We start from the raw sequence: 22,218 nt of genomic DNA, 5'->3' as shown, positions 1-22,218 counted from the left end.
ATTATTACAGTAATATTTAAGTAACAATAAATACTATTTTTGAATTCAACATTTAATTAATGGATTGATTTAACGAGTGTGTTTTTTGCGAGTACTTTCGACGGTCTCAATTTTAATTAATAAAATTGTTTAATGAAACTATTATAAAGTTTATTAAAGTAATATTTAAATAAGAATAAATTCTAATTTTGAAAGAAACATTTAATTAATGGATTGATTGTAACAAATGCGTTTCTTCCTTCTTCTTCTCCTTTGTTTCTTCCACTCTGAAATGTGCGTTTTTTGTGGACAAATGCGTTTTTATGTGCATTTTTGATAGTCTCATTTTAATTAATAAACATGTTCAATGCAAATATTAAAAGTTTATTAAGGAATCTTTAATAACGATAAATTCTAATTTTGAAAGCAACATTTAATTAATGGATTGATTGTAATAAATAGTTTCTTCCTTCTTCTCTGTGTCTTCCACTCTGAAAAGTGCGTTTTGTGCGACAAATGCGTTTTTATGTGCATTTTTGATAATCTTCATTTTAATTATAAACCTGTTCAATGCAAATATTAAAAGTTTATTAAGGTAATCTTTAAGTAACGATAAATTCTAATTTTGAAAGCAACATTTAATTAATGGATTGATTATAACAAATGCGTTTCTTCCTCTTCTCTGTGTCTTCCACTCTGAAATGTGCGTTTTTTTGTGACAAATGCGTTTTTTATGTGCATTTTTGATAGTCTCCATTTTAATTAATAAACATGTTCAATGCAAATATTAAAAGTTTATTAAGGTAATCTTTAAGTAAGGATAAATTCTAATTTTGAATTCAACATTTAATTAATCGATTGATTGTAACTAATGTGTTTTGTACGTGAATTTTCTAGTCTTAATTTTAATTAATTATATGAACCGAATCTGTTGTTGCTTAACTATTTATTTATTTTCTCATAAATCTTTAAGTTTACTTTCTTTTGTTGTATGACGTAATTTAAGATACATTCTTCATTAATTAGTTATTTTTTTAAATTGAATTTCCCTCCGTTAATTTGTGTTTTAATTGGTTTGGTTTTGGATGGTGGCGCTTCAGTCGTGGTTTTGACATATAATCAAAGTTGGCCGTTGGTTATTGGTTATGCTGTGCTGTGCATTTATATGTCAGCCGGCGAATTGGTGGAAACAATAGAACAATGTTACTATGAAAATTTGTGATTTATTATTAGTTACATGCTAGTCAAGTATATTGCGTAAACGATGGCATTCCATTACAATAACGACAATGTATATGTAGACTCTTTTACTCCAAGAGAGTATCAGGTAGAACTACTGGATAGAGTAAAGAACAGGAACACCATTGTGTGCTCGAGCACCAGCTTTGGGAAGGCTTTTATAGCTTTAAAGCTGGTGCAGGAGCTATCATGGCAGATGCGGAAGGCTTGTGGAAGTAGGGTGTTCTACATACTTGATTCGCAGAATCTGAATGTTCTCCTGGAGCAGTTGAAACTTTTAACAGGTTAGATTTAAATGTTAACTCATTGTCAGAACTTTTTCTATATTAAATGTTTTCAGATTTGAACTGTATGATATTAGATAGATCAATTACTAAAATTGAATGGGTTCAAATGAAAGAGGATTACCATGTTTTCCTAATGACTGTTGATGGTTGTTTGCAGTTTATAGCAAATACGGAAGAAGACTTTTCATATTTAACTCTTCTAATAATTGATGATGGCTTATATGGTGAGAAACAATATAAGCTCAATTCTATTATGGATGTGTATGATAAAACAGTAGATAAACCAAGAGTATTAGGATTAGTTTCTGGCTTGTTGGGTGAAGACCTGAAACCGGCATATTTGAATGCAGAGATTTTAAGGCTGGAAAATTTGCTTAGATCAACTGTGGATACGTCTAGTGAAATTGTTACACAGATAAGATTGAGTAGCAAACCTAAGGAAATTATAATGGAATGTGTTCAATCTGTGGAGAACTCTTTGCAAACTTCAATAAGGGAGACTGTTCTTGATGCCATCACCTTTCTGACAGAACATCGTTATGATCCTAGTGAAATTTATGCTGAAGAATTTTTAGAAGAAATCCGCAATGTTCCTGATCCAAAAGAGAAACCGTTAATGCTGTTGCATGATTTTCTTGCACTTTTGGAAGAGTTAGGTAGTTGGTGCGCCAATCAGGCTGCATTACATATCTTAGTTTTAGTAGAGAAATTGAAAGTCAAAGTTGCATATGAAAGGCATTATTTGTTGCTATGTGTACTGAGTACAAAAATGATGCAAATTCGAGCTATGTGCGAGGCTGAGATGGAAGATCTCGAAGACGAAAAACAACGTATATTGTGCATGTCTACACATAAAGTACTCAGGTTTATCGAGGTTCTCAGGGAGATGGGTCCACCGGAATCAGAGAAACCCGTCGAGCCAGTAAATCCACCTGTTGTTGATGTAGTTCCACATCCACCAAAATTTGGAAAAAGACAATATAAAGGTCAACGTCGCAACTATTACGCCAGACCTAACCATGAGGACAGCATATGTGCATTGGTATTTGTGAAGAATAGTTGCACAGCTAGAGTCATTCATAGTTTATTATCTGTAAGTTTCGATGATTCATATTTTCTGTAATTATACAGCTTATTTATGCTTTGTTTTCAGAGTTTAGCACAATGTGATAACCAATTTTGGTGGATAGGTACTTTATTCACTGTCGATAAAATTGCTGATCCTATAACGGAACCTAACGAAGCGGAGTTAGAGCATAGGAAACAAGAAGATGTACTGAGGAAGTTTCGCTCACACGATTGCAATGTTATGATTTCAACAGCAATTTTGGAGCAAGGTTTCGATCTGCCTAAATGTAATTTGGTGATTCGTTTCGATATGCCTGGAACTTTCCACAGTTATGTGCAGAGCAAGTCGAGAGCTCGTTCCCAGAATCCTTATTATATTACGTTAGTTTGTGAAGTGGAGCGTAAGTTATATCTTCAGAAGTATGCAGAATACATGGAGGTTGAAAAAACTTTGTTGATGAGATGCGGTATGATAGAGTACAAAGATGAGGATGTCCGGACATCTGATCAGGTCTGCAACACGTACGCTCCATACAAAACCGCACAAAATGAGACGGTTAGCTTGACAACAGCAATTCCGTTGATTAATCGTTATTGTGCCAAACTGCCAAGTGATACTTTTACGAAATTAGTTCCTACTTATGATTTTGTAAAAGCCATAGACTTAGTAGCTTGTAAACTTCGATTGCCGATTAATTCTCCAGTAAAAGCAACTGTTTGTAGTCCCTTTGTTTCAAGCGATATATTGGCAAGGCGGCATGCTGCATTCTACATGTGCCAACTGTTGCACAAATATAAAGAACTTGACGACAACCTTAATCCAATTACCAAAGAAAATTTCCGAGCCACTGAAGAGGATTGGAATGATTTTAGTTTAGAGAAGGAAGATGAAGAATTAAGTTTGGAACATATCGAGCAGAGGCCTGGAACAACAAAACGAAGACAGTATTATTATAAAAGGATTGCATTTTCCCTACAAGATTGTTTACCCTATTCCAACAAATCCACATATTTTTATAGAATTGTGATGACCCTTACCTGTCCTATTCCTGAAGAGCAAAACACCAGGGGACGGAGGATTTATCCTCCAGAAGAATCCGCCCAAGGTTTCGGAATTCTAACATGCAAAGAAATACCACAAGTACAAGTAATCCTATCAATCAAATTATACGTCTCTATAAATATGTTTGTTTTAGCTTTGTCCATTTCCAATATTTACGAGATCTGGCGAAGTTAAAATAAGTTTAGAACTTTGCAATGAAGGTGTTAATTTGAGTGAAGAACAATTACATAAAATTAGCGAATTCTTAAATTATACGTTTACAAGTGTTTTACGTTTACAAAAATACCAAATGCTTTTTGATCCTAAACACACTGATAGCAGCTACTATATTGTACCAACAATCACTGGTAAGTACATTATAGTACTGTGATCTTTTCTCCAATAATTTAATTTGTTTTATTTAAGATGACGAGAAAACTGATGTTGACTGGGATTTCTTAAATAAGATTTATCAAAATCGAGATGTCCTTCCAGAAAGTATTCCAGATGAAAACCGAGCCAATTACGAATTTGATCCTGCGAAATATAAAGATGCTGTAGTTATGCCGTGGTACAGGAATCAAGACCAACCACAATACTTTTACGTTGCAGAGATATGCTCTAATCTAAATCCAACTTCCACCTTCCCAGGTTCGGAATATTCCACATTTCAGGAATATTATTTGCGTAAATATAATTTGGATATACAGAACGCCGATCAGCACCTTTTAGACGTGGATCATACATCAGCGCGTCTGAACTTTTTGACACCTAGATACGTAAATCGCAAGGGCGTTGCTTTACCAACGAGTAGCGAAGAAACCAAAAAGGCTAAACGAGAAAACTTAGAGCAGAAACAGATTTTAGTACCTGAACTGTGTGCAATACATCCTTTCCCTGCCTCTTTGTGGCGAAAAGCTGTCTGCCTTCCATGTATTTTATATCGCATAAACGCTCTGCTCTTGGCTGATGAGATACGAAGAACAGTCGCAGAAGATATTCATTTGGGTAAACCCATCTTACCGAGGTCATTTAATTGGCCTTCATTGAACTTTGGTTGGTGTCTTTCTGACGTTTTGAAAAAATCTAAAGAGAATGAATTATCAAATGATAGTGTACAAGCTGCTGAAGAAGTTCTGGAAGACATTATTCTAAGAGCAGTTAGTATATCGGAAGAGAAGGTTAAAGAGGAGGAGTTGGATATAGAAACCATTGAACGAAATAGCGATGATCCTGAATGGATCGAGATAGGCACTTGGTCAAATGATATGGTGGGCAAAGATCAAGCTATTAAATCAACGGTACGCTATGGATCTCCTACTAGTTGGATGCATAGCACATATGGATATAACGAATACGACGATTTTTCTGATACGGATAGTTATTATAGTGAAGAGTCTGAAGGAGAGACAAACGACTCTCAATGTGGAGGATTGCACATTGAATTTCAAGGAGAATATTTGGCTGAAGCCGTTGATAATACCACTGAGCCAACTACAACCCCGCAAGATTACATCTTGTCCAAAGCATGGGAGACTGAGCCTCACGTTTCAGAGCAATTGGAAAGCGACTTCATCGAAGCCTGCGAGGGTCATATTACTATCATGAATACACGCATGGTTTTAAAATCAGACGAACCATTCAAGATGACTGGCATACAAATCAACGATAGAGATTTGATCAAAGTAGAGAATGATAACCAGAAGAGTGATAATTACAATTTTGAAAGGAAAACAGTTGAGACGATACCAAATATTAGACCAAAACCCCAGCTCACAGGTTTCAGCTTTGATAAGCAACCTAATTTGGAAGAGCATCCTGGTCCTAGCCCGAGTGTCATTCTTCAGGCTTTAACAATGTCAAATGCTAACGACGGAATCAATTTAGAACGGTTGGAAACTATTGGCGATTCATTCTTGAAATATGCAATAACCGATTATTTGTATTCAAAATATGAGTACACACACGAGGGCAAGCTCAGCCATTTGAGATCAAAGCAAGTTAGCAATTTAAACTTATATAGATTAGGAAAACGTAAGCAATTGGGAGATATGATGATCGCCACTAAATTTGATCCGCATGATAATTGGCTGCCGCCTTGTTACTGCGTGTCCAAAGAGCTGGAAGAAGCTCTGAGCAAGGCTCGCATCCCCGCCAACTATTTAACATTGGCGGATTATGTGGCTACTAGGAATATGAGCCTGCAAGAAATTTGTTTGAAAATTCAAGAACAGGGCGAGAGCGTCGTAGATTTTGCTTCTGGTATAATCCCATACAATCTGGTCACGCAACACAGCATCCCAGATAAAAGCATTGCCGATTGCGTGGAAGCATTGATCGGTGCCTACTTGATTGAATGTGGACCAAGAGGTGCGCTGCTATTCATGGCTTGGCTAGGTATCAGAGTGTTGCCGAAGTTCGAGGATAACAGCTACGGCGAATTAGCTGTACCTAATTCACCGTTGATCAGATACGTTCCAGATCCAGATGCCCGTCTACTAATTCTCCTAGATGGTTACGAGAAGTTCGAACGCATTTTGGATTACGAGTTCAACGATCGCTCGTATTTGCTGCAAGCTTTAACGCACGCTTCTTACTCTCCAAACAACATCACAGACTGTTATCAACGGTTAGAATTCTTAGGCGATGCTGTCTTGGACTACTTAATTACTAGACATCTATACGAAGATAAGAGGATGCATTCGCCAGGAGCACTCACTGATCTTAGATCTGCATTAGTAAACAATACAATTTTCGCCTCTCTGGCTGTCAAGTACAGCTTTCATAAGTATTTTCGATACCTCTCTCCAGGTTTGCACCAGGTCATAGAGAAATTCATCAAGATTCAAGAAAGAGGTGGACACAAGGTCAGTGAAGAGTTATTTTTACTGGATGTAGAGGAGAGTGAAGAAGTCGAAGACGTTGAGGTTCCCAAAGTGTTAGGTGATGTATTCGAGTCCGTCGCTGGTGCGATATTCCTAGACTCTGGTAGGTCTTTGGATGAAGTATGGCGTGTTTACTACCAAATGATGAAGAACGAGATCGAGCAGTTTAGCGACAAAGTACCGAAGTCGCCTATTAGAGAGCTTCTGGAATTGGAACCAGAGACTGCAAAGTTTGGAACTGCCGAGAAATTAGCAGATGGTCGCAGGGTCAGAGTCACGGTGGAAGTCTTCGGGAAGGGCGTGTTCAAGGGAATTGGTCGCAACTACAGAATTGCTAAATGTACGGCGGCGAAATGCGCACTGAAGCACTTGAAGAAGCAGACTCTAAGGTTAATATGAATTCGATTTCTTTTTATATATATATATGTTTATATTGATTCTATACTTCTTACCTGTGATCTCATTTTATTTTATTATTTTTTATATTCGTGTATGTAGGCACATCACATTCTCTATACTTGTATGTGCATACAACACATTCAAATAATATTTTTTATTTAAATGTTTTCTATAAAAAAATGAACACCAAATTTTATATAAACAAAGACGACAAACAAGCATATTTTTAAATTAAAATCTTATGTTGATGGATGTACGTATTATTGCTAGAACACCATCAAATTCCAAATCCTTCAAGCCAATCCAAATTCATCCAATATACTAATTATCTGCAAACTTATTATTAATTCATTTAGTCATACAAATTCGAATAAATTTGCATACATAATAAAAGTTAACAACCATATAAAACTCGTTTTGTTCAAATTCTTATTCGTGTTTTATTAAGTAATCTCTTTTAATATTATGCACATTTTTAATAGCTACTTAAATCATGAATATGAACCAAATCTGTTTATTGTGAACTAGTTCTTTTTTGCAAATATTTCGACTGCATTCACCAAAGTTGTTACATCATATTCATTGCCTAACTAGTTTATTAATAATAATAATATTTATAGCAACATTTAAACAAAAAAATCATAAAATAATTATAAAAAAAATAGTTACTTCAGCAAAGGGTCTTTATGACCGAGGTTAATTAATTTTAAAAACTTTAGTAACAAAATAAATATTCAAAAGCTTTCCTTGCACAAAATTTGATTCGCACACGGTTGAATCATGCTCTAATATTATGTCTTCTTATCTTATCATTATGGGAAGTTATTGTTTTGTATTCCAACATTTTATTATTGATCATATCTAATCATTTAATTCCTTCCTTTAATTAAGCTTCAATTTCATAAATAATTGCAACAACATTAAGTATACAATATTATCTTGCAATAATATTAGTATAATTAATAAAAATTAACGTAACTTCAAACTGGTTCTAAAATATAAGCACAAAAATAGTTGTTTACTATTGAACATTTATTAAATTATCCAAGGATTTAAATCAATTCGCTTTGTATATTTTTCAAATGAAAATAGCGCTTACTAAGCTATAGTTTTGTTTTTTTTTTATTAAATAGGATGCAGCCAATTTTCACTTAATAAAATTGCACGCTCAACTAATTATTCTGAATCAGTGAGTACTGAATACAAATTGTAATTTTTATGTTTTCGAATTTTTTTTTTAGTATAAATATGATGAGCAAAATGTTATCTAATTATAAAAGTTTATTCAGTAAATGTACACGGAAATGCAATTTAACGAAAACTTTTGAAACTGTAACTAAGCAATTTCGCGATAACGTTTAACTGATTACGTTTATGATAATTGCAATTTGAATGTACACATTTTAAGAATATTTAATTGAAATAACATTTTTATTTTATAAGAATATTTGAAATATTTCTATTATTACTATATAGTTTTAAAATTGTTGCATATGTTTTGTTATTAGAATTGTATAAGAAGAAAATCAAAGAGAAAGTATGAAGTTATTAGATGATGCAGAAGGAAAGCAATTGGATGCAATATTGTGTAGCATCGATGTATTGGAAAGAACGTATGATTGTTGTGAAATATGTTGGTTGTTTGGAACCGAACGGAAGGAGTTTTGAATTAAATATATGATGAAATGTGTTTCAATTGCGCGTCCTTGAACGAAAAATCAATGATTTGGCCGTGGAAAAGCGGCGCAGGCGACGTGAATCTGCATATTTGGTTGCACTGCTCTGGTTTGCGCGGTCTGCGCCTATCCAACTTCTTCCTACTTGTTCCAGGTTGGAGTTGGCCGGAGTTGGACACCAAGCCCACCCAGTGAGCCAGTATCCAACAATTGTTTGTTGACAACAGCCGTGTTGAGTGTTAGTTGCTAGGCCAATATCTATTACTTCTAGTGAGAATGATGTGATGCAATTGTAATATTTGTTGGATATTTTAAAGTAACGTGATGAGTATTTTTAGTGATGCCTAAAATAATTTTGTTGGATCGGCCAGGCAGTATAGTGTAAACAAAAATAAAACCGAACGTAAAGGAAAAAAAGAAGGTAGGTGAGCAGATGTTTTGAGAGTGTGTAAATAAACAGAGACAATAGTAGCGCGAATCCCAATTGCCAAGTTCGAAGCAGCTTAACAAATAATATAAATATAAATTGTTTTGCTATCTCATCGGTAAGCCTTTATCATCGTCCACCTTTATCATTTTGCGCGGTCTCCTACCTATCTACTTGACTACCTTTCACACAACCTTTCTGTTTGTTATGAAATTTAGTACTTTCACTTTACATGCCATTGCATCACTTGAAATCACAATATGGATTTGAATGGTTTGTTCCAGTAAATCGATTATGGATCTCATGAATCTGTTCGGATCCTCTTTGGAGGATATAGGGGACAGTATTGACCACACTGGTTTGTTCCATCCCACATCTTTGCCTCCAGAACCACAAGTGGGAAACATAGAGTATAAGCTTAAAATAGTGAATCCTTCAAGACAACGGTTCCAGCATCTAGTGACACAGGTCAGTGGCACAATATAGCATAAAACTAATTCATTACATTTATTAATTTAGATGAAATGGCGCTTGCGGGAAGGTCAAGGGGAGGCAATCTATGAAATTGGAGTAGAAGACAATGGCATGCTAGCTGGCTTAAGCAATGCAGACATGAAGGACAGTTTACACACTCTGGAGCAAATGGCCATTAAACTTGGAGCATCCACAACCATCCTAAGACAACGAGTGTTGGACAATCACAAGAATGTTTGTGAGGTTCTAGTCAGAAAGGTATTATATTATATTAAAATTGATCAAACACTATTACCCAATAATATATAATTCATATAATAAAAGCGATGAAAAAAAAAGCGCGCGAAATATAATGCATGGATTTTTCGAATTGCAAAAGAAAAAATCAAATCCTAGTAGTACTTCCCAATAATTGTATGTTCTGTATTTTATTTGAATTTTAACGGACGTTACAGGAATCAAATAAATAAAATTGGGCTTTTGGGATCAGGTAAAAGCGGAGAAAAAAGAATCATCGCTCTCTTATGGCGGCGCGTAAAGATCTTCGGATACTAATTGATCACCAATTTTGACTTTCAGATTCCCGATGATCAGAATAACATTGAGATAAGAATCGCCGTCTTGGGCAATGCTGATGCTGGGAAGTCTACGCTACTGGGTGTCTTAACGCAGGGCAGTCCTGACAATGGACGCGGCAGAGCTCGTCTTAACATGTTCAGACACAAGCACGAGATCCAGAGCGGCCGGACGTCCTCTATCTCACACGAGATCCTTGGTTTTAATTCTAAAGTTGATTTTTTCATTATTTTTTACGTATTCCATTTGTAAATACGGTTTTGTATTATAGGGAGATGCAATTAATTATGATAAGTGTATGACAGCTGAAGAGATTTGTGATGAGTCGACAAAGCTTGTTACTTTCTTAGATTTGGCAGGGCACAGGAAGTACATCCATACTACGGTCCACGGTCTCTCTGGTTACTTGCCGCATCATGCCATGCTTGTGGTAAATTTTAAATTACTTATATTAATAAGATCATCTTTGGAATAGTTTTTAACAATATAAAATATTAAGTTCAACCTGAAGATGAAAATGCTATGTTTCCATTGAACAGACTAATGGTTAATTCATTTTAGGTCTCTGGCACCGCTGGAGTAGTTGGTATGACACAGGAACATCTCAGCTTGGCAATAGCTTTGAACGTGCCGTTCTTTATTGTCGTTACTAAGATCGATCTTACATATCCACATAAAACGCTGGAAAGTTTGCAGACGTTGCTAAAGTTAGTTGGAAGTTGCAGAAGACCGCTTGTGGTTAATAACATTGATGACGTCGTAACAGCTTGTTCGAATCAATTGAGTCAGAACATTGTTCCCATTTTCTGTGTATCTAATGTCACAGGAGAAGGACTGAATTTACTGCTAAAGTTCATGTATGCACTACCGCCAGGGGTCAGTTCCAAAGAGAAAGAGCTTCTAGAGAAGGTACTTAACTGAATTTCTAGAGGACTAGTATCTGATTATTATATTTCTTAGGAGAAACCGGAATTTCAAATAGACGAAAATTTTCATGCAGGCGACATACAAGTGATGGGTGGGCTACTGGTGAAAGGTATTATAAGCGAGGGGATGAAGATGAAACTAGGTCCAATGAAAAATGGGAGCTTTGAAGACGTCGTTGTGAAGTCCATACACAGAAATCGCGTTCATTGCAGATCCGTAAGGGCTGGTCAGAGTGCAGCTATTTCGCTGACACGTCAAGTAAATCATTTAAGGAATGGCATGGTATTGCTGCAGCAGTGCGACGAGAACATCACTGGCTGTTTGTTCTTTCAAGCCAACGTCTCTGTGCTATTCCACGCAACTGCAATTTATCCAAGTTTTCAAACTACAGTACACATTGGCAGTATTCGCCAGACTGCTACAGTCATCGGCATCTTTGGAGCAGACTGCATCCAAACAAATGATAGAGCCTCTATAGTATTCAAGTTCAAAAGCCATCCTGAGCACGTAACTGTCGGTCAAAGGTTATTCTTTCGCGAGGGAACCGCGAAGGGCATCGGCGAAGTTACTCAGGTGTTCCCGCTACCAATCACTCAAACATAATTATAAGATTCTTGTACTTCATATTTGTACCTGAACCTTGACGTAATTTTATTTTTGTTTAACTTTAGAAAAAAGATGTTTTTATTTTTAGATTGTTATTATATTATATTTATATGAACTATTCTTCATAGACGCTCTTCGTTTAAAAACTTTACATATGTCTTAAGACTGACGTCTTCTAGTAAATTCGGTGTATTTTACTATCAAATTATACAAAAGAGTAAATTTTAAAACAATTAAAAATTTATAGTTTATAAGTAAAATTTTATTAATGGCTTTAAATAACTGTGCTATCTAAGCTACACTATTTTTAATTAACCATTGTATTATTTTCTATTTCACTAAGGATCAAATGGTCTCGAGTGAAATAAAAACTAAGAAAATATTAATTAAGTTAGCCTTAAATGATAGTAGCCAGTAAGAAATGATATCTCTTCTAGTAATGTAATTAAATAAATATCTCTTATATAAGTGTAATCTTATTTTTTTTTCTATACATAACATGAAAACACAATAATCATAATAACAAATTGACTAATATGCTTATCATATTAGTACCATTAGTATCAGATTAGTACTGGTAATAATAGACAAGAGTCTATTAGCTTAAGTAAATTTATTTTAACCTTGGAATTCAATTGGCAAAGTTAACAAATTTAACAATTAGTTCGAATAATTAATTTTAGTCTGATAGTGGAAATTAAATAAGAAAAAATAATTTCAAAATACAATATCTACTTTATGGTTGAATTGAAACCCTAAAAAAAGTTTGGATAAAATTATTTATATAATAATTGGATATAAATTTGGTTAATCAGTGAATTTGAAATTGGCGCTCATTATTTTGAGTATATCTTTGATTGGTTATTAAATGACACTGGTTTATGGGATTCCTTTGCTTTGTGTAGCTCAGTGCTATTTATTTTCTTATTCATTCCAGAAAGTGGTTCAAGTTGTATGCCAATATTTATAAGAAATAGGCAATGTCTTCTATTATTGAGGAAGTTGTGACCGATGCCTGCCCAAGTCCACCAAGAGGTGATCCTGAGGAGGTTACAAATGTTGATCCTGAAGTGGAAGACTTCACTGAGAAACCAAGAGTATCAGATCCATCACCCACACGACAGAAAAGTAAACCGAAACCTAAACCAACAAATAGTAAGATATATGTATTGATAATACAGTATATAATTCTGTAACTTTGCAGCTTATGCCAATGTTATCAATATTTCAAATTCCAATGGTATACAGATTGGGTCTACTTATACCTTTAACTTAGGAAATAAAGAAAAACCAACGGAGAATATAATGAAAACTGACAAAATTATGCAGTTGTTTGAATCTAGAATCCCTGTGGAAAGAGAACATATTATGTATGTTGCAACACATATTGGATCAAATTGGAAAGGAGTTGGAAAACATCTAAACTATTCTGATGGACAAATAGAGCAATTCTATGAAGACAATAAGGAAATTGGGGTTAAAGAAGCAGTTTTTCAATTGCTCTTGGATTGGACTAGAAATGACCCAGATCAAGCTTTCTTGGGTAGACTTGCTAAAGTTCTATGGGAATCGGGCAACAGAGATCCAGTTCGAAGACTTTCCAAGAAAATTTTTGTGTAATTGTAATCTCATGCTTTAAAAATCGTCATATTTTATTAAGTTTTATATATTTATTACATACAAAAAGAATCAAAATAAATGTTCTTGATGTATTTTAAATTCATTTATACTTATAACCTGCAAACTAATTTCTGAAGATGTGTAAAGAGACAGTAATTGTTCACACTTCTTTATTTAAATTCAAATATTATAAAATAATTAACAAAAATAGAACATTAAACTAACTTTGGCTAAAGTAACAAACACATATTTTATATAATTAACTTAACTAAGTGTTGAAATGCAGTCCATTATGTAGGAATCATATTTTCGGAACTCCTGTTCCATATTATTCTTGTCAACATTACCATCTAATATTACCAATGGCAATTTTTTGGTGTCTGTTTTTGTATCACATAGCCAGGTATCATGAATTTCATGAAGATCTTTTATGAAGTCATATGTGATGTTCTTCTCCTCTTGTCTGTTCCTCTCCTTAATTCTCTGCATTACAATCTCCGGTGATGTCCTCATGTAAACTGAAATTTATTAAATTAATTCATTGATATTAAATATAAATGTATGTAAATATTTACCTACTAAGTCAACTGGTATGTCGACATTATTAATGATCCACTTATACCATTCATCCAAAACTGCTGCAGATTCCTGGGTCAACATACCATCTTTCATTAGTTTCTCAACGAAACAGTGCCTTGCACTGAAGATTGATCGTTCCATAAACTTTATTGGTTCTTTGATAGGCTTCACATGTTGTTCAAGCATCGTCAGCTGAATATATGACTGAAGGCTGAACCCCCACTTCTCAGGATCTTTATACATTAGATCTAACAAATTATGTCCACCACAATCTCTCCATGCATGGATAGGCTCATCAAACACCTTCATGGATGGGTAGCGTTTAAAATGATTAAGGAATAGGCTTTTGCCACTTCCAATGTTGCCTTCCACTAGGATGGTGAATGGCTTTTTAGGATATAGATAATACTGCCTATTGGTCATGGCAAATGCCATCTTCGATAAAAGTTTCTCTGAAAACAATTCAATTTTACAAAATCTGTTAAGATTTGTTACAACTATACTCACTTAAATGCATTTTAATAAACTAAGTGCAAAGTAGTAGAAAACAAGCAAAGGTTTGTAAAGAGTGAGGAAATGTGAGCAGCTTCTCAAAAATGCGTTATTACTAATAAAACACCGACGCCACCGACAGCATTTGTTTTTACATGGATGTTGCGAGATGAAATTCAATAAACCAATTGAAACGCGACCGCTCGACGGACAACCTATTGCAACCTATTGCAAAAACCAATAAAATAAGTGAAAATTCAAATTAGACGTTTAGCAAGAGGATGTAAGCGCTCTCTTTTGTTTGTTTTTTTTTCAATAAATTTGAAAATTCTACTATTTTATGTAGCTATTATAATATAGTGAAAAGACACTAAAAGACAGTAAAACGGTGATAATTTGTAAGTATCAATGATTAGCCTCATTGATATTTACAAAAATTATAAACTTTACTTTTTGATGACCTCTACCGGTCACTATTGATATTACTTTAAGGTAGAGGTGGGAGGTATTTCAAATACTGTCAAGATCCTCGTGGTCCTTGCAGTGAGGCAACCAGTGTATCCTGGCGGAGTTTCTAACCTAAAAAGTTGTCATACGTGTGTTTATAAACGTGTTAGTTACAATAAACTCTTGAACAATGTCTTTCTTCATTAGACCTAAGCAAAGTGGAAAGAATTTTAATAAGAAGGTAATTTTATCATTGTTCATATCAACATATTTGTTGTTTGTTTGATTTTGGTTATAACTTGTTATCATTTTGTAGGGCTCTTTTGAAAGTCGAAAAAGGAAAGCTCCCAAGAAACCTGAAGTAAATAATGACGAAATCACAAGTAGTGAAGATGAATCACATCTAAATGATGATGCCAACAGGAGTAGTTCTGAAGACGAGCATGAAACTGCTCAAGAAAAGAAGATCAGATTAGCGAAGATTTATTTGGATGAAATCAAAAAGTTAGGTAAGTTACTTTAAAAATATTATAGTAATTCCATAATGCATACAGTTGATTTTAGAGCAAAGAAAAATAGAAAACCAAACTTTGGATGATAATTTGAGAGGTGATTTAGTCCAAAAGAAATTGCAAGAAGATTATTTGAGTCAAACAGGAAGGTTAAAGTTGTTTGTTGCAAAAAAATATACAGGATATGATGAAAACCAAATTGTTACATTAAGAAACAATGTGCATAAGAATTGTATAACATGCTTTTGCATTTCATCCGACAACAAATTCATGTTTAGTGGAAGCAAGGATGGAGGTCTAATTAAATGTAATATAATGTAATTTTTTTGTTTGAAATATTTTGAAATATTTGGTATTTTAGGGTCTATTGAAGAAAAGAAGAAAGTTTTAGGTTTACCTTTCAGTTCTAAAAATACAGAGAGCAGCATTGTTGGTCATTCCAGAAGTATAATGAGTATAGCAATTTCTTCGGATAACAAGTTTTTGGCTGTAGGAGATGAGACACAAAACATACAGATTTGGAACCCAGTAAACCTAAAACATGTTCATACTTTGAAAGGACATAGGAGCAGCGTGACTGCGCTAACGTTTCGTAAGGACACTCATACTCTCTACTCAGGGAGTAAAGACAAGGCTGTTAAAGTCTGGTCTCTTGATGAAATGTCATATGTTGAAAGTGTTTTCGGACATATGGATATGATTACATCTATTGACTCGCTTAGTAAAGAGAGGGCTTTATCTTCGGGTGGTAGAGATCATTCATTGAGAATTTGGAAGTTTGTTGATGAATCGCAATTAATTTTTAACGGCCATACTGGCAGTATAGATTGCGTTAAATATATCAACGAAGGTAATTTTGTATCCGGTGGTGACGATGGACAGATTTGCGTATGGGGAATGGGAAGAAAGAAACCACTATGTTCAGTGAAAGTTGCTCATGGAGTGGATAGTACTAATGGCCAACCTTTATGGATTACATCAATTGCTACCCTTGTTAACACTGATTTAATTGCATCAGGTACTAAGCGTTATTATAATAATCTTTATAAATTACTAAATTTTTTGAATTGTAGGATCGCACGATGGATCAATAAAACTATGGTGTTTGGAGAAAGGTTGCAAAAATATTTCAGAAATGTTTAGCATACCTCTCACTGGATTTGTGAATGATTTAAAATTCACAAGTGATGGAAAATATTTGATTGCGGCAGTCGCCTCGGAACATCGATACGGCAGATGGAATGTTATAAAATCGGCAAAGAATTCAATTGTAATTATACCATTACAAAAAAATTAAATATTAACAAAAATTATGTTTGTACATATTGGTTTTTATTATTGTTTATAATTATTATTGTACCGACACCATTAGTTAAGTAATTTTTCAGAAACGATATTTTGTAACGAATATGAAGATGCGCGAGATCATGTTGCCCGTGTATTTTCCGTAGCGGTACAGCTGCATCTCTATTTCTAGTTCGATTTCTTGAGGTCCATCCAATGGCCTTAAGAATGATATTGTTGCCTTCTGTGGTTCACGCGTTAAACGGAAGTGATGAATGCTCGCCGGTTGAACGTGTGATGGACAGATGACCCTTTGCAGTTTAAAGTTGAAGGTGGATGATGAAGAACTGAAGCTTGGACCTTTGATTTGGAAGAATTTCGTTTGACCGTCTGTGAGAGGTAGGTTTGATGACATAGTTATAAAATGAAAGCTGTATTGTTCGGGCATGCTCATGCAGTTTCCTGCGTAGTTGCAAAGGTCTGTGTTCCGTTTGCAGCGGCTGTAAACATTAAATATTGTTTGAATGTTTGTTCTACTTGTCAATACAAGCTACATTATACCTTCTTTGATTGGGGTCCCTAATGTAATTAGGCGGACAAGCAATTGATGGGCATTCATAACCACCTCTTGTATTGAAGCAAATAGTATCGACGCCATGGCAAGGATTCGAAAGACATTCATCAATATCTAATAAAAAAAAAAGTAATATTAATTTTTACAAGTTAATTAATTCGCATTGAGCCAACTCAAAATGACCACGTAAATTATTTCATTTTGGAATCAATTTTTAAATTGACTAATTTGGCAAAAGTTATTCCAATCACCTAAGCATAAGCGACCATCAGTCCCAAGTCTGTAGCCAGGCGGACACCTGCATACGTAACTCCCCGGTATATTTTCGCAATTTCCTACACATAGATTATTATCCTTGAATTTCTCGCATTCATTGACATCCGTGCACGTCCTAAAAACCCAATTAAATAAAATTATTCAAATTACTTGTATTGTTCAACCTGTTGTCCTTGTTTAAAGTGAATCCAGAATTACATGAGCAGCGATATCCGCCCCAATTGTTGACACAATTCTGATGACATAAGCTAGGTGTTTCTGAGCATTCATCAATATCGTCGCATTTGCCATCGAGTTCCCTAAAACCATTTTTGCAAATACATTTGAAGGATCCCACGGTATTGTGACAATCTGAATAACGGCTACATGGCTAAAAGTATTATATAAAATTTAGAAATATATATAAAATTCTGAAAAGAAATAAGACATACGTGATATTCGCATTCATTTATATCGATGCATTGGTTGTTATCCAATCTATATCCAATGGGGCAAGAGCACACATGATATCCTGGATAATTTTTGCAGATCTGAGTACTGCTACAAGAATGAGTACCTCGTATACATTCATTAATATCGATACATTTATTTCCTTCTTCGTTGAGCTCGTATCCACCTCGGCAATGTATATTAGATACGCATTCGAAGCGGCCTCGTTGATTAATGCAGTTCTGACCTTTTTTACAGGGATTGCTTTCGCATTCGTTAATATCTGAAATTTTATATTTTATTACAAGCAGAAGAACATCAAGGTGTATTTACCTTGACATCTGCCTGCCGAATCCATGTAGTATCCTTGTAAACATTTTGTTGTTTGCCCGCTGACAATTGTATAATTCGTCGGCTGACGACGATTTGGTATGTACACGGAAATCCTCCTGATTCTTTCACACCTAAATGATCCTGCGATATTTCTGCACTTGAAATTTGGACCCAATCTATCGCATGTATGAGTTCCTAACGCACATTCATCATCGTCCTCGCAATCGCCTGAAGCGTAATTGAACGTATATCCAGTTCCACATCCTGCAATTCTCGAACACAAATAAGAACCAATGGTATTATCACATCTTTGTCCTTCTGAACAGTCGTAAGCATCCAGTTGGCATTCGTTTATGTCCACACAACTTCCTGTACTCTGATCTCTCGTGTAACCTAGCTGGCAGCGGCATTCGTAGCTTCCAATGGTATTGAAGCAGTCTTGTAATTTATCGCAAGCCAGAACATCTTCTACACATTCATCAATATCTAATGGAGTTAAAACAAAATTGTTATTTTATGTCAGTCAGTAAGAAAAAAATGTGTTTTATACCGATGCACTGTTTCGTATGGTACTCGTACTTGAAACCTTTAGAGCACGTTGTTGGGCTATTAGGTTTTCGGAAGGCTGGGATAGATGGTTCTATTGTATGGTATAATTTTGGATTAAAAGTGTATATTGGTTTTCTAGTTGTTGAAGTAGTAGTTCTTCTAGTAGTGGTTGTAGGTTTCGGAGTAGTAGTTGTTGTAGTAGTGGTTGTAGGTTTTGGGGTTGTAGTAGTAGTGGTTGTTGGTTTTGGAGTAGTAGTTGTTGTAGTTGTAGGTTTTGGGGTAGTAGTTGTTGTAGTAGTAGTGGTTGTAGGTTTAGGAGTGGTGGTGGTTGTTGTAGTCGTTGTAGGTTTAGGAGTAGTTGTGGTCGTTGTTGTAGCCTTAGTAGTAGTCGTTCTTGTTGTGGCCTTTGGAGTTGTCGTTCGTACAGTAGTTCTAACTGTGGTAAATTTAATGGTAGGTTGTTCGTAATAAGTAGTCCGATGACTGAATGCGGGATTAGGCTGGCAAGAATATCCTCCTTCTTCGTTGATACAAACCTCACCATCAGAACATTCGACGAAATCCTCAATGCATTCATCAACATCTTCAAAAAGAAATTTTAAAATTTTGCAAATATTTAAACAAAACTGTTTTACCCTCGCAAGTTTGTGTAGCCATATTCATTTTAAAACCTGGAGGACACGTTGTCTTGGATGCTTTGTCGATGCAAGCGTAACTCCCTTTATTATTTAAACAAATTTGTGACTCCCTATTACAATCATTGGCTCCAGTAATGCATTCATCGACATCAGCACATGTCTGTATCGAAGCTTTGTAGATAAATCCTTTAGGACAAACAGTCTGACATTTATATGATCCTATTGAATTTATGCACGTTTGCGAATTATCGCAGATCAAAGGAATCGTACACTCGTCAATATCTAAAGTATATAAAGTAATTATAATATATGCAAATCAACTATAATATATTTGAAGAAACCTTCGCATTCCATTTTTTCCCAGTTATATTTATAACCAACATCGCAATCTGGAATCTCGTCAATCGAGTCATCTCCCAGATCTTCACACTCGTAATATCCATCACCGTTGATACAAGTTTCATTTTGATGACAGTCGTGTAATGAGAGAGCACATTCATCGATATCTGAAATAAGTAATTATAATACTAAAAAAGTTTAGTACGATCGTTTAGTACTACCTTTGCAACTTGTTTGATCTTTGGCCAACATGTATCCCACTTGGCATGTACAAATGATTGATGTTCCAGTATCAGTGCAATTGTGTTGGCATGGATTATGCTTCTCACATCTACAATAAGAGTGTATTTTTCATTTGATCACAAAAATAGCTAAAATACCAACCTGTTATTTTTGGAATTCAAAGACTTTTTTAATTCCTTACAAGACATTCCATCCGCCATCAAGGTGTACCCTTCATTGCAATCACATTTATAAGAAGTTTTAGTTGGCGTGCAAATTTGCGCGCATACCTGCCCTATGTCACAGATATCTTCAAGACCTGGATATAAAAATTTAAAAATTTCATATCGTTATTTCATTTAGTCGTTAAATACCTTCATCGACGATGTTTTCTGAAGATTTCGGTTTTATAGTTGTTGCTTTATTTAAAGCTTCCTTGCAGCAGTTATCGTAATATTTATCCAAAGGATCAGAAAGTCCCATGAAGTTTACGCAAGATCCACCCGATTTTCCTGTGATTTTTCCGTAGTAACAAGCATTGCAACAAGCCTTAAATAAAAGATAATATTGATAAGAATTATAACAAAATAATGGAAATCAAACCTTTCTTTCTGGTTTAAAGGAATTGCAAGAGCCTTTCTTGGCATCTTCTAGTCCCGCTTTGCATTCGGATTCTTTTAATCTCTTCTGGCAACATGTGCCCATCGTTCCCAAACACAAAGCTTCCATATCCTTTTTGATATTTGGTATAGGAGCTTGAAAACTACATTCCATTGAGTCATCTGCAGCTTTATTGCCCATTTCGCAACAATTGGTCAGTATTTTTACATCGAAACCTACTAAAGCTTATATTTAAATACATCTAAGAAATATTAAAATAAATATATTTACCTGTGGTCGACGCGCACATAACTAAAGTTAATAAGAAGTATCGATATTCCATCTTGTATTTTATTTGATTTGTTCACACTGTATTGTAAGTAGTACGAAAAATGTTTTGTGTATATATGCAGTAAATTTTCCGTTCGTTAGTATAGACGCATTATACGACACTGCAGAAATATGGTGCGCTTATCGTCCCCAATATTTATTCAAGCATCCTCAAGGGTGTATTTGTAACTCCTTATCAAAGTAAATATTGTTGGACTCAACTTCCAATATATGAAGACAACAATGCGATAATGTGAAAATCATTTTACATTACCGACACATTTAAATTTTTAATAAGCCATTGTTTTTTTTTTTTTCGGAATAATAATATATTGTTTAGGCCGTTATTATTCACTGTAAATAATGAGAAAAGGACAGGAAGAAAGAAAAAGAAGAAGAATGAAACTATTCTACTGCGAAATAGGTGGAACGCTGCAGGAAGTCAATTTGAATTTGGCGAAGCTGTTGTCAGCTTAACACACATTCAGTTGGTTAAACTTTTAGATAACGAATTGGTTGCACAGTAAGTAATAACCATAAAACGTGCGTGTGACTTCCAACATATAAAAGAATACTGTATTTTTTTTTGCTTTTAATTAAATTCTTCGAACAACAACAATGCCAAATAACAAAGAAATATGTAGAAATAATTATTTGAATATTCAAATATAATGCAAATTAAAAAAAAACTGACACTTTCTTATAAATCTAAATTACATATTTGTGTTTAACTTTTTTCCTTGAAAAGGAACAATACTATTGCGAAAATTTACATTTTATATATGCTAGGAGAAAAATAACTTAAAATATCATAATATTTGATATTTCAGATATAAATATATTTTATTGCTTAATCTTCACATTCACATTTTGTATATTGTCTAAAAAATTTTATATCCATAAATATAAATGGGAATTTATGGGTATAAAATTTTGTTATTTTAATTTTGAATTAACTGAATTATCTTAATCTACTAAAATCCAATTATATAACATATGCATTAAAATTAAGTTCTAATTAATCACAGATGGCGTAAGACTAAAGCTAGTATTTTTTTTAATCGCATTTGGAAATGTAGTCTTATCAATTCACATAATATTGTAACAAATAAAAATGAAGTTATTTCTCCTAAATAAGTTTATTTTTGATAATTAATGAGAATTGTTTTTATTATATAATTGGGTTAAGAGTCAGCAAAATTTAATTCAACGTCATACAAAATTTAATTCAAGCGAATCAATTTGATGTTTGACCACTTGATGGAGCAGATAATTTAAATAAGTGATTCTCCATTCAATCGTGGCTCTAAAACTATTCTTTCATTTCGTCTTATTCGATCAATATCATTTAAACACAATTGGAATATAGAAAAATATAAGTGTTTATCATCGAACTGAGTATATGTATC

At 34.3% G+C, this 22,218-nt stretch overlaps 6 protein-coding genes across 10 annotated transcripts; 4 read left to right on the top strand and 2 right to left on the bottom strand.

The window, feature by feature from the left end:
• The first annotated feature begins 1,098 nt into the window (after positions 1-1,098).
• LOC108567609 (endoribonuclease Dcr-1) lies at positions 1,099-7,105 on the top strand. Its single transcript, XM_017928188.1, has 5 exons — positions 1,099-1,502; positions 1,559-2,598; positions 2,659-3,714; positions 3,770-3,983; positions 4,042-7,105. Exons 1-5 carry the CDS (start codon positions 1,244-1,246, stop codon positions 6,897-6,899), a joined length of 5,427 nt encoding a protein of 1,808 aa, XP_017783677.1. The 5' UTR covers positions 1,099-1,243; the 3' UTR covers positions 6,900-7,105.
• A 1,543-nt stretch (positions 7,106-8,648) lies between these two features.
• On the top strand, positions 8,649-12,059 carry LOC108567603 (GTP-binding protein 2). 3 transcript variants are annotated; one of them, XM_017928181.1, is made up of 8 exons: positions 8,649-8,856; positions 8,914-8,996; positions 9,287-9,470; positions 9,522-9,734; positions 10,056-10,265; positions 10,324-10,482; positions 10,614-10,961; positions 11,013-12,059. In XM_017928181.1, the coding sequence occupies exons 3-8, from the start codon at positions 9,297-9,299 to the stop codon at positions 11,580-11,582; spliced, it is 1,674 nt and encodes a 557-aa protein (XP_017783670.1). In that variant the 5' UTR covers positions 8,649-8,856; positions 8,914-8,996; positions 9,287-9,296; the 3' UTR covers positions 11,583-12,059. The 3 variants fall into 3 exon arrangements, with proteins under 3 accessions (XP_017783670.1, XP_017783669.1, XP_017783671.1); XM_017928180.1 differs by having other exon boundaries at positions 8,649-8,996; XM_017928182.1 differs by lacking the exons at positions 8,649-8,856; positions 8,914-8,996 and adding an exon at positions 9,003-9,120.
• Positions 12,060-12,440: 381 nt separating this feature from the next.
• LOC108567606 lies at positions 12,441-13,249 on the top strand. Its single transcript, XM_017928184.1, has 2 exons — positions 12,441-12,740; positions 12,790-13,249. The coding sequence occupies exons 1-2, from the start codon at positions 12,566-12,568 to the stop codon at positions 13,203-13,205; spliced, it is 591 nt and encodes a 196-aa protein (XP_017783673.1). The 5' UTR covers positions 12,441-12,565; the 3' UTR covers positions 13,206-13,249.
• A 129-nt stretch (positions 13,250-13,378) lies between these two features.
• On the bottom strand, positions 13,379-14,546 carry LOC108567605 (deoxynucleoside kinase-like). The gene is made up of 3 exons (XM_017928183.1): positions 14,292-14,546; positions 13,781-14,236; positions 13,379-13,723 (listed from the first exon to the last, which is right to left on the bottom strand). The coding sequence occupies exons 1-3, from the start codon at positions 14,299-14,301 to the stop codon at positions 13,470-13,472; spliced, it is 720 nt and encodes a 239-aa protein (XP_017783672.1). The 5' UTR covers positions 14,302-14,546; the 3' UTR covers positions 13,379-13,469.
• A 258-nt stretch (positions 14,547-14,804) lies between these two features.
• Positions 14,805-16,611, top strand: LOC108567588 (U3 small nucleolar RNA-interacting protein 2). The gene is made up of 6 exons (XM_017928141.1): positions 14,805-14,964; positions 15,040-15,232; positions 15,288-15,542; positions 15,597-16,253; positions 16,309-16,528; positions 16,608-16,611. The coding sequence occupies exons 1-6, from the start codon at positions 14,914-14,916 to the stop codon at positions 16,609-16,611; spliced, it is 1,380 nt and encodes a 459-aa protein (XP_017783630.1). The 5' UTR covers positions 14,805-14,913.
• On the bottom strand, positions 16,569-21,024 carry LOC108567590 (fibulin-1-like). Of its 3 annotated transcripts, none has more exons than XM_017928143.1 (14): positions 20,771-21,024; positions 20,483-20,724; positions 20,254-20,428; positions 20,042-20,198; positions 19,879-19,988; positions 19,660-19,824; positions 19,316-19,600; positions 18,682-19,263; positions 18,132-18,617; positions 17,801-18,081; positions 17,534-17,739; positions 17,345-17,484; positions 17,081-17,207; positions 16,569-17,019 (listed from the first exon to the last, which is right to left on the bottom strand). In XM_017928143.1, exons 1-14 carry the CDS (start codon positions 20,820-20,822, stop codon positions 16,620-16,622), a joined length of 3,408 nt encoding a protein of 1,135 aa, XP_017783632.1. In that variant the 5' UTR covers positions 20,823-21,024; the 3' UTR covers positions 16,569-16,619. The 3 variants fall into 3 exon arrangements, with proteins under 3 accessions (XP_017783632.1, XP_017783633.1, XP_017783635.1); XM_017928144.1 differs by having other exon boundaries at positions 20,483-20,718; XM_017928146.1 differs by having other exon boundaries at positions 20,483-20,715.
• Positions 21,025-22,218: the final 1,194 nt, after the last annotated feature.

Source organism: Nicrophorus vespilloides, unplaced genomic scaffold (assembly GCF_001412225.1).
Source record: "Nicrophorus vespilloides isolate i.1.1-1 unplaced genomic scaffold, Nicve_v1.0, whole genome shotgun sequence".
NCBI lineage: Eukaryota > Metazoa > Arthropoda > Insecta > Coleoptera > Silphidae > Nicrophorus > Nicrophorus vespilloides.
This window is presented reverse-complemented; position numbering and strand designations above follow the sequence as displayed.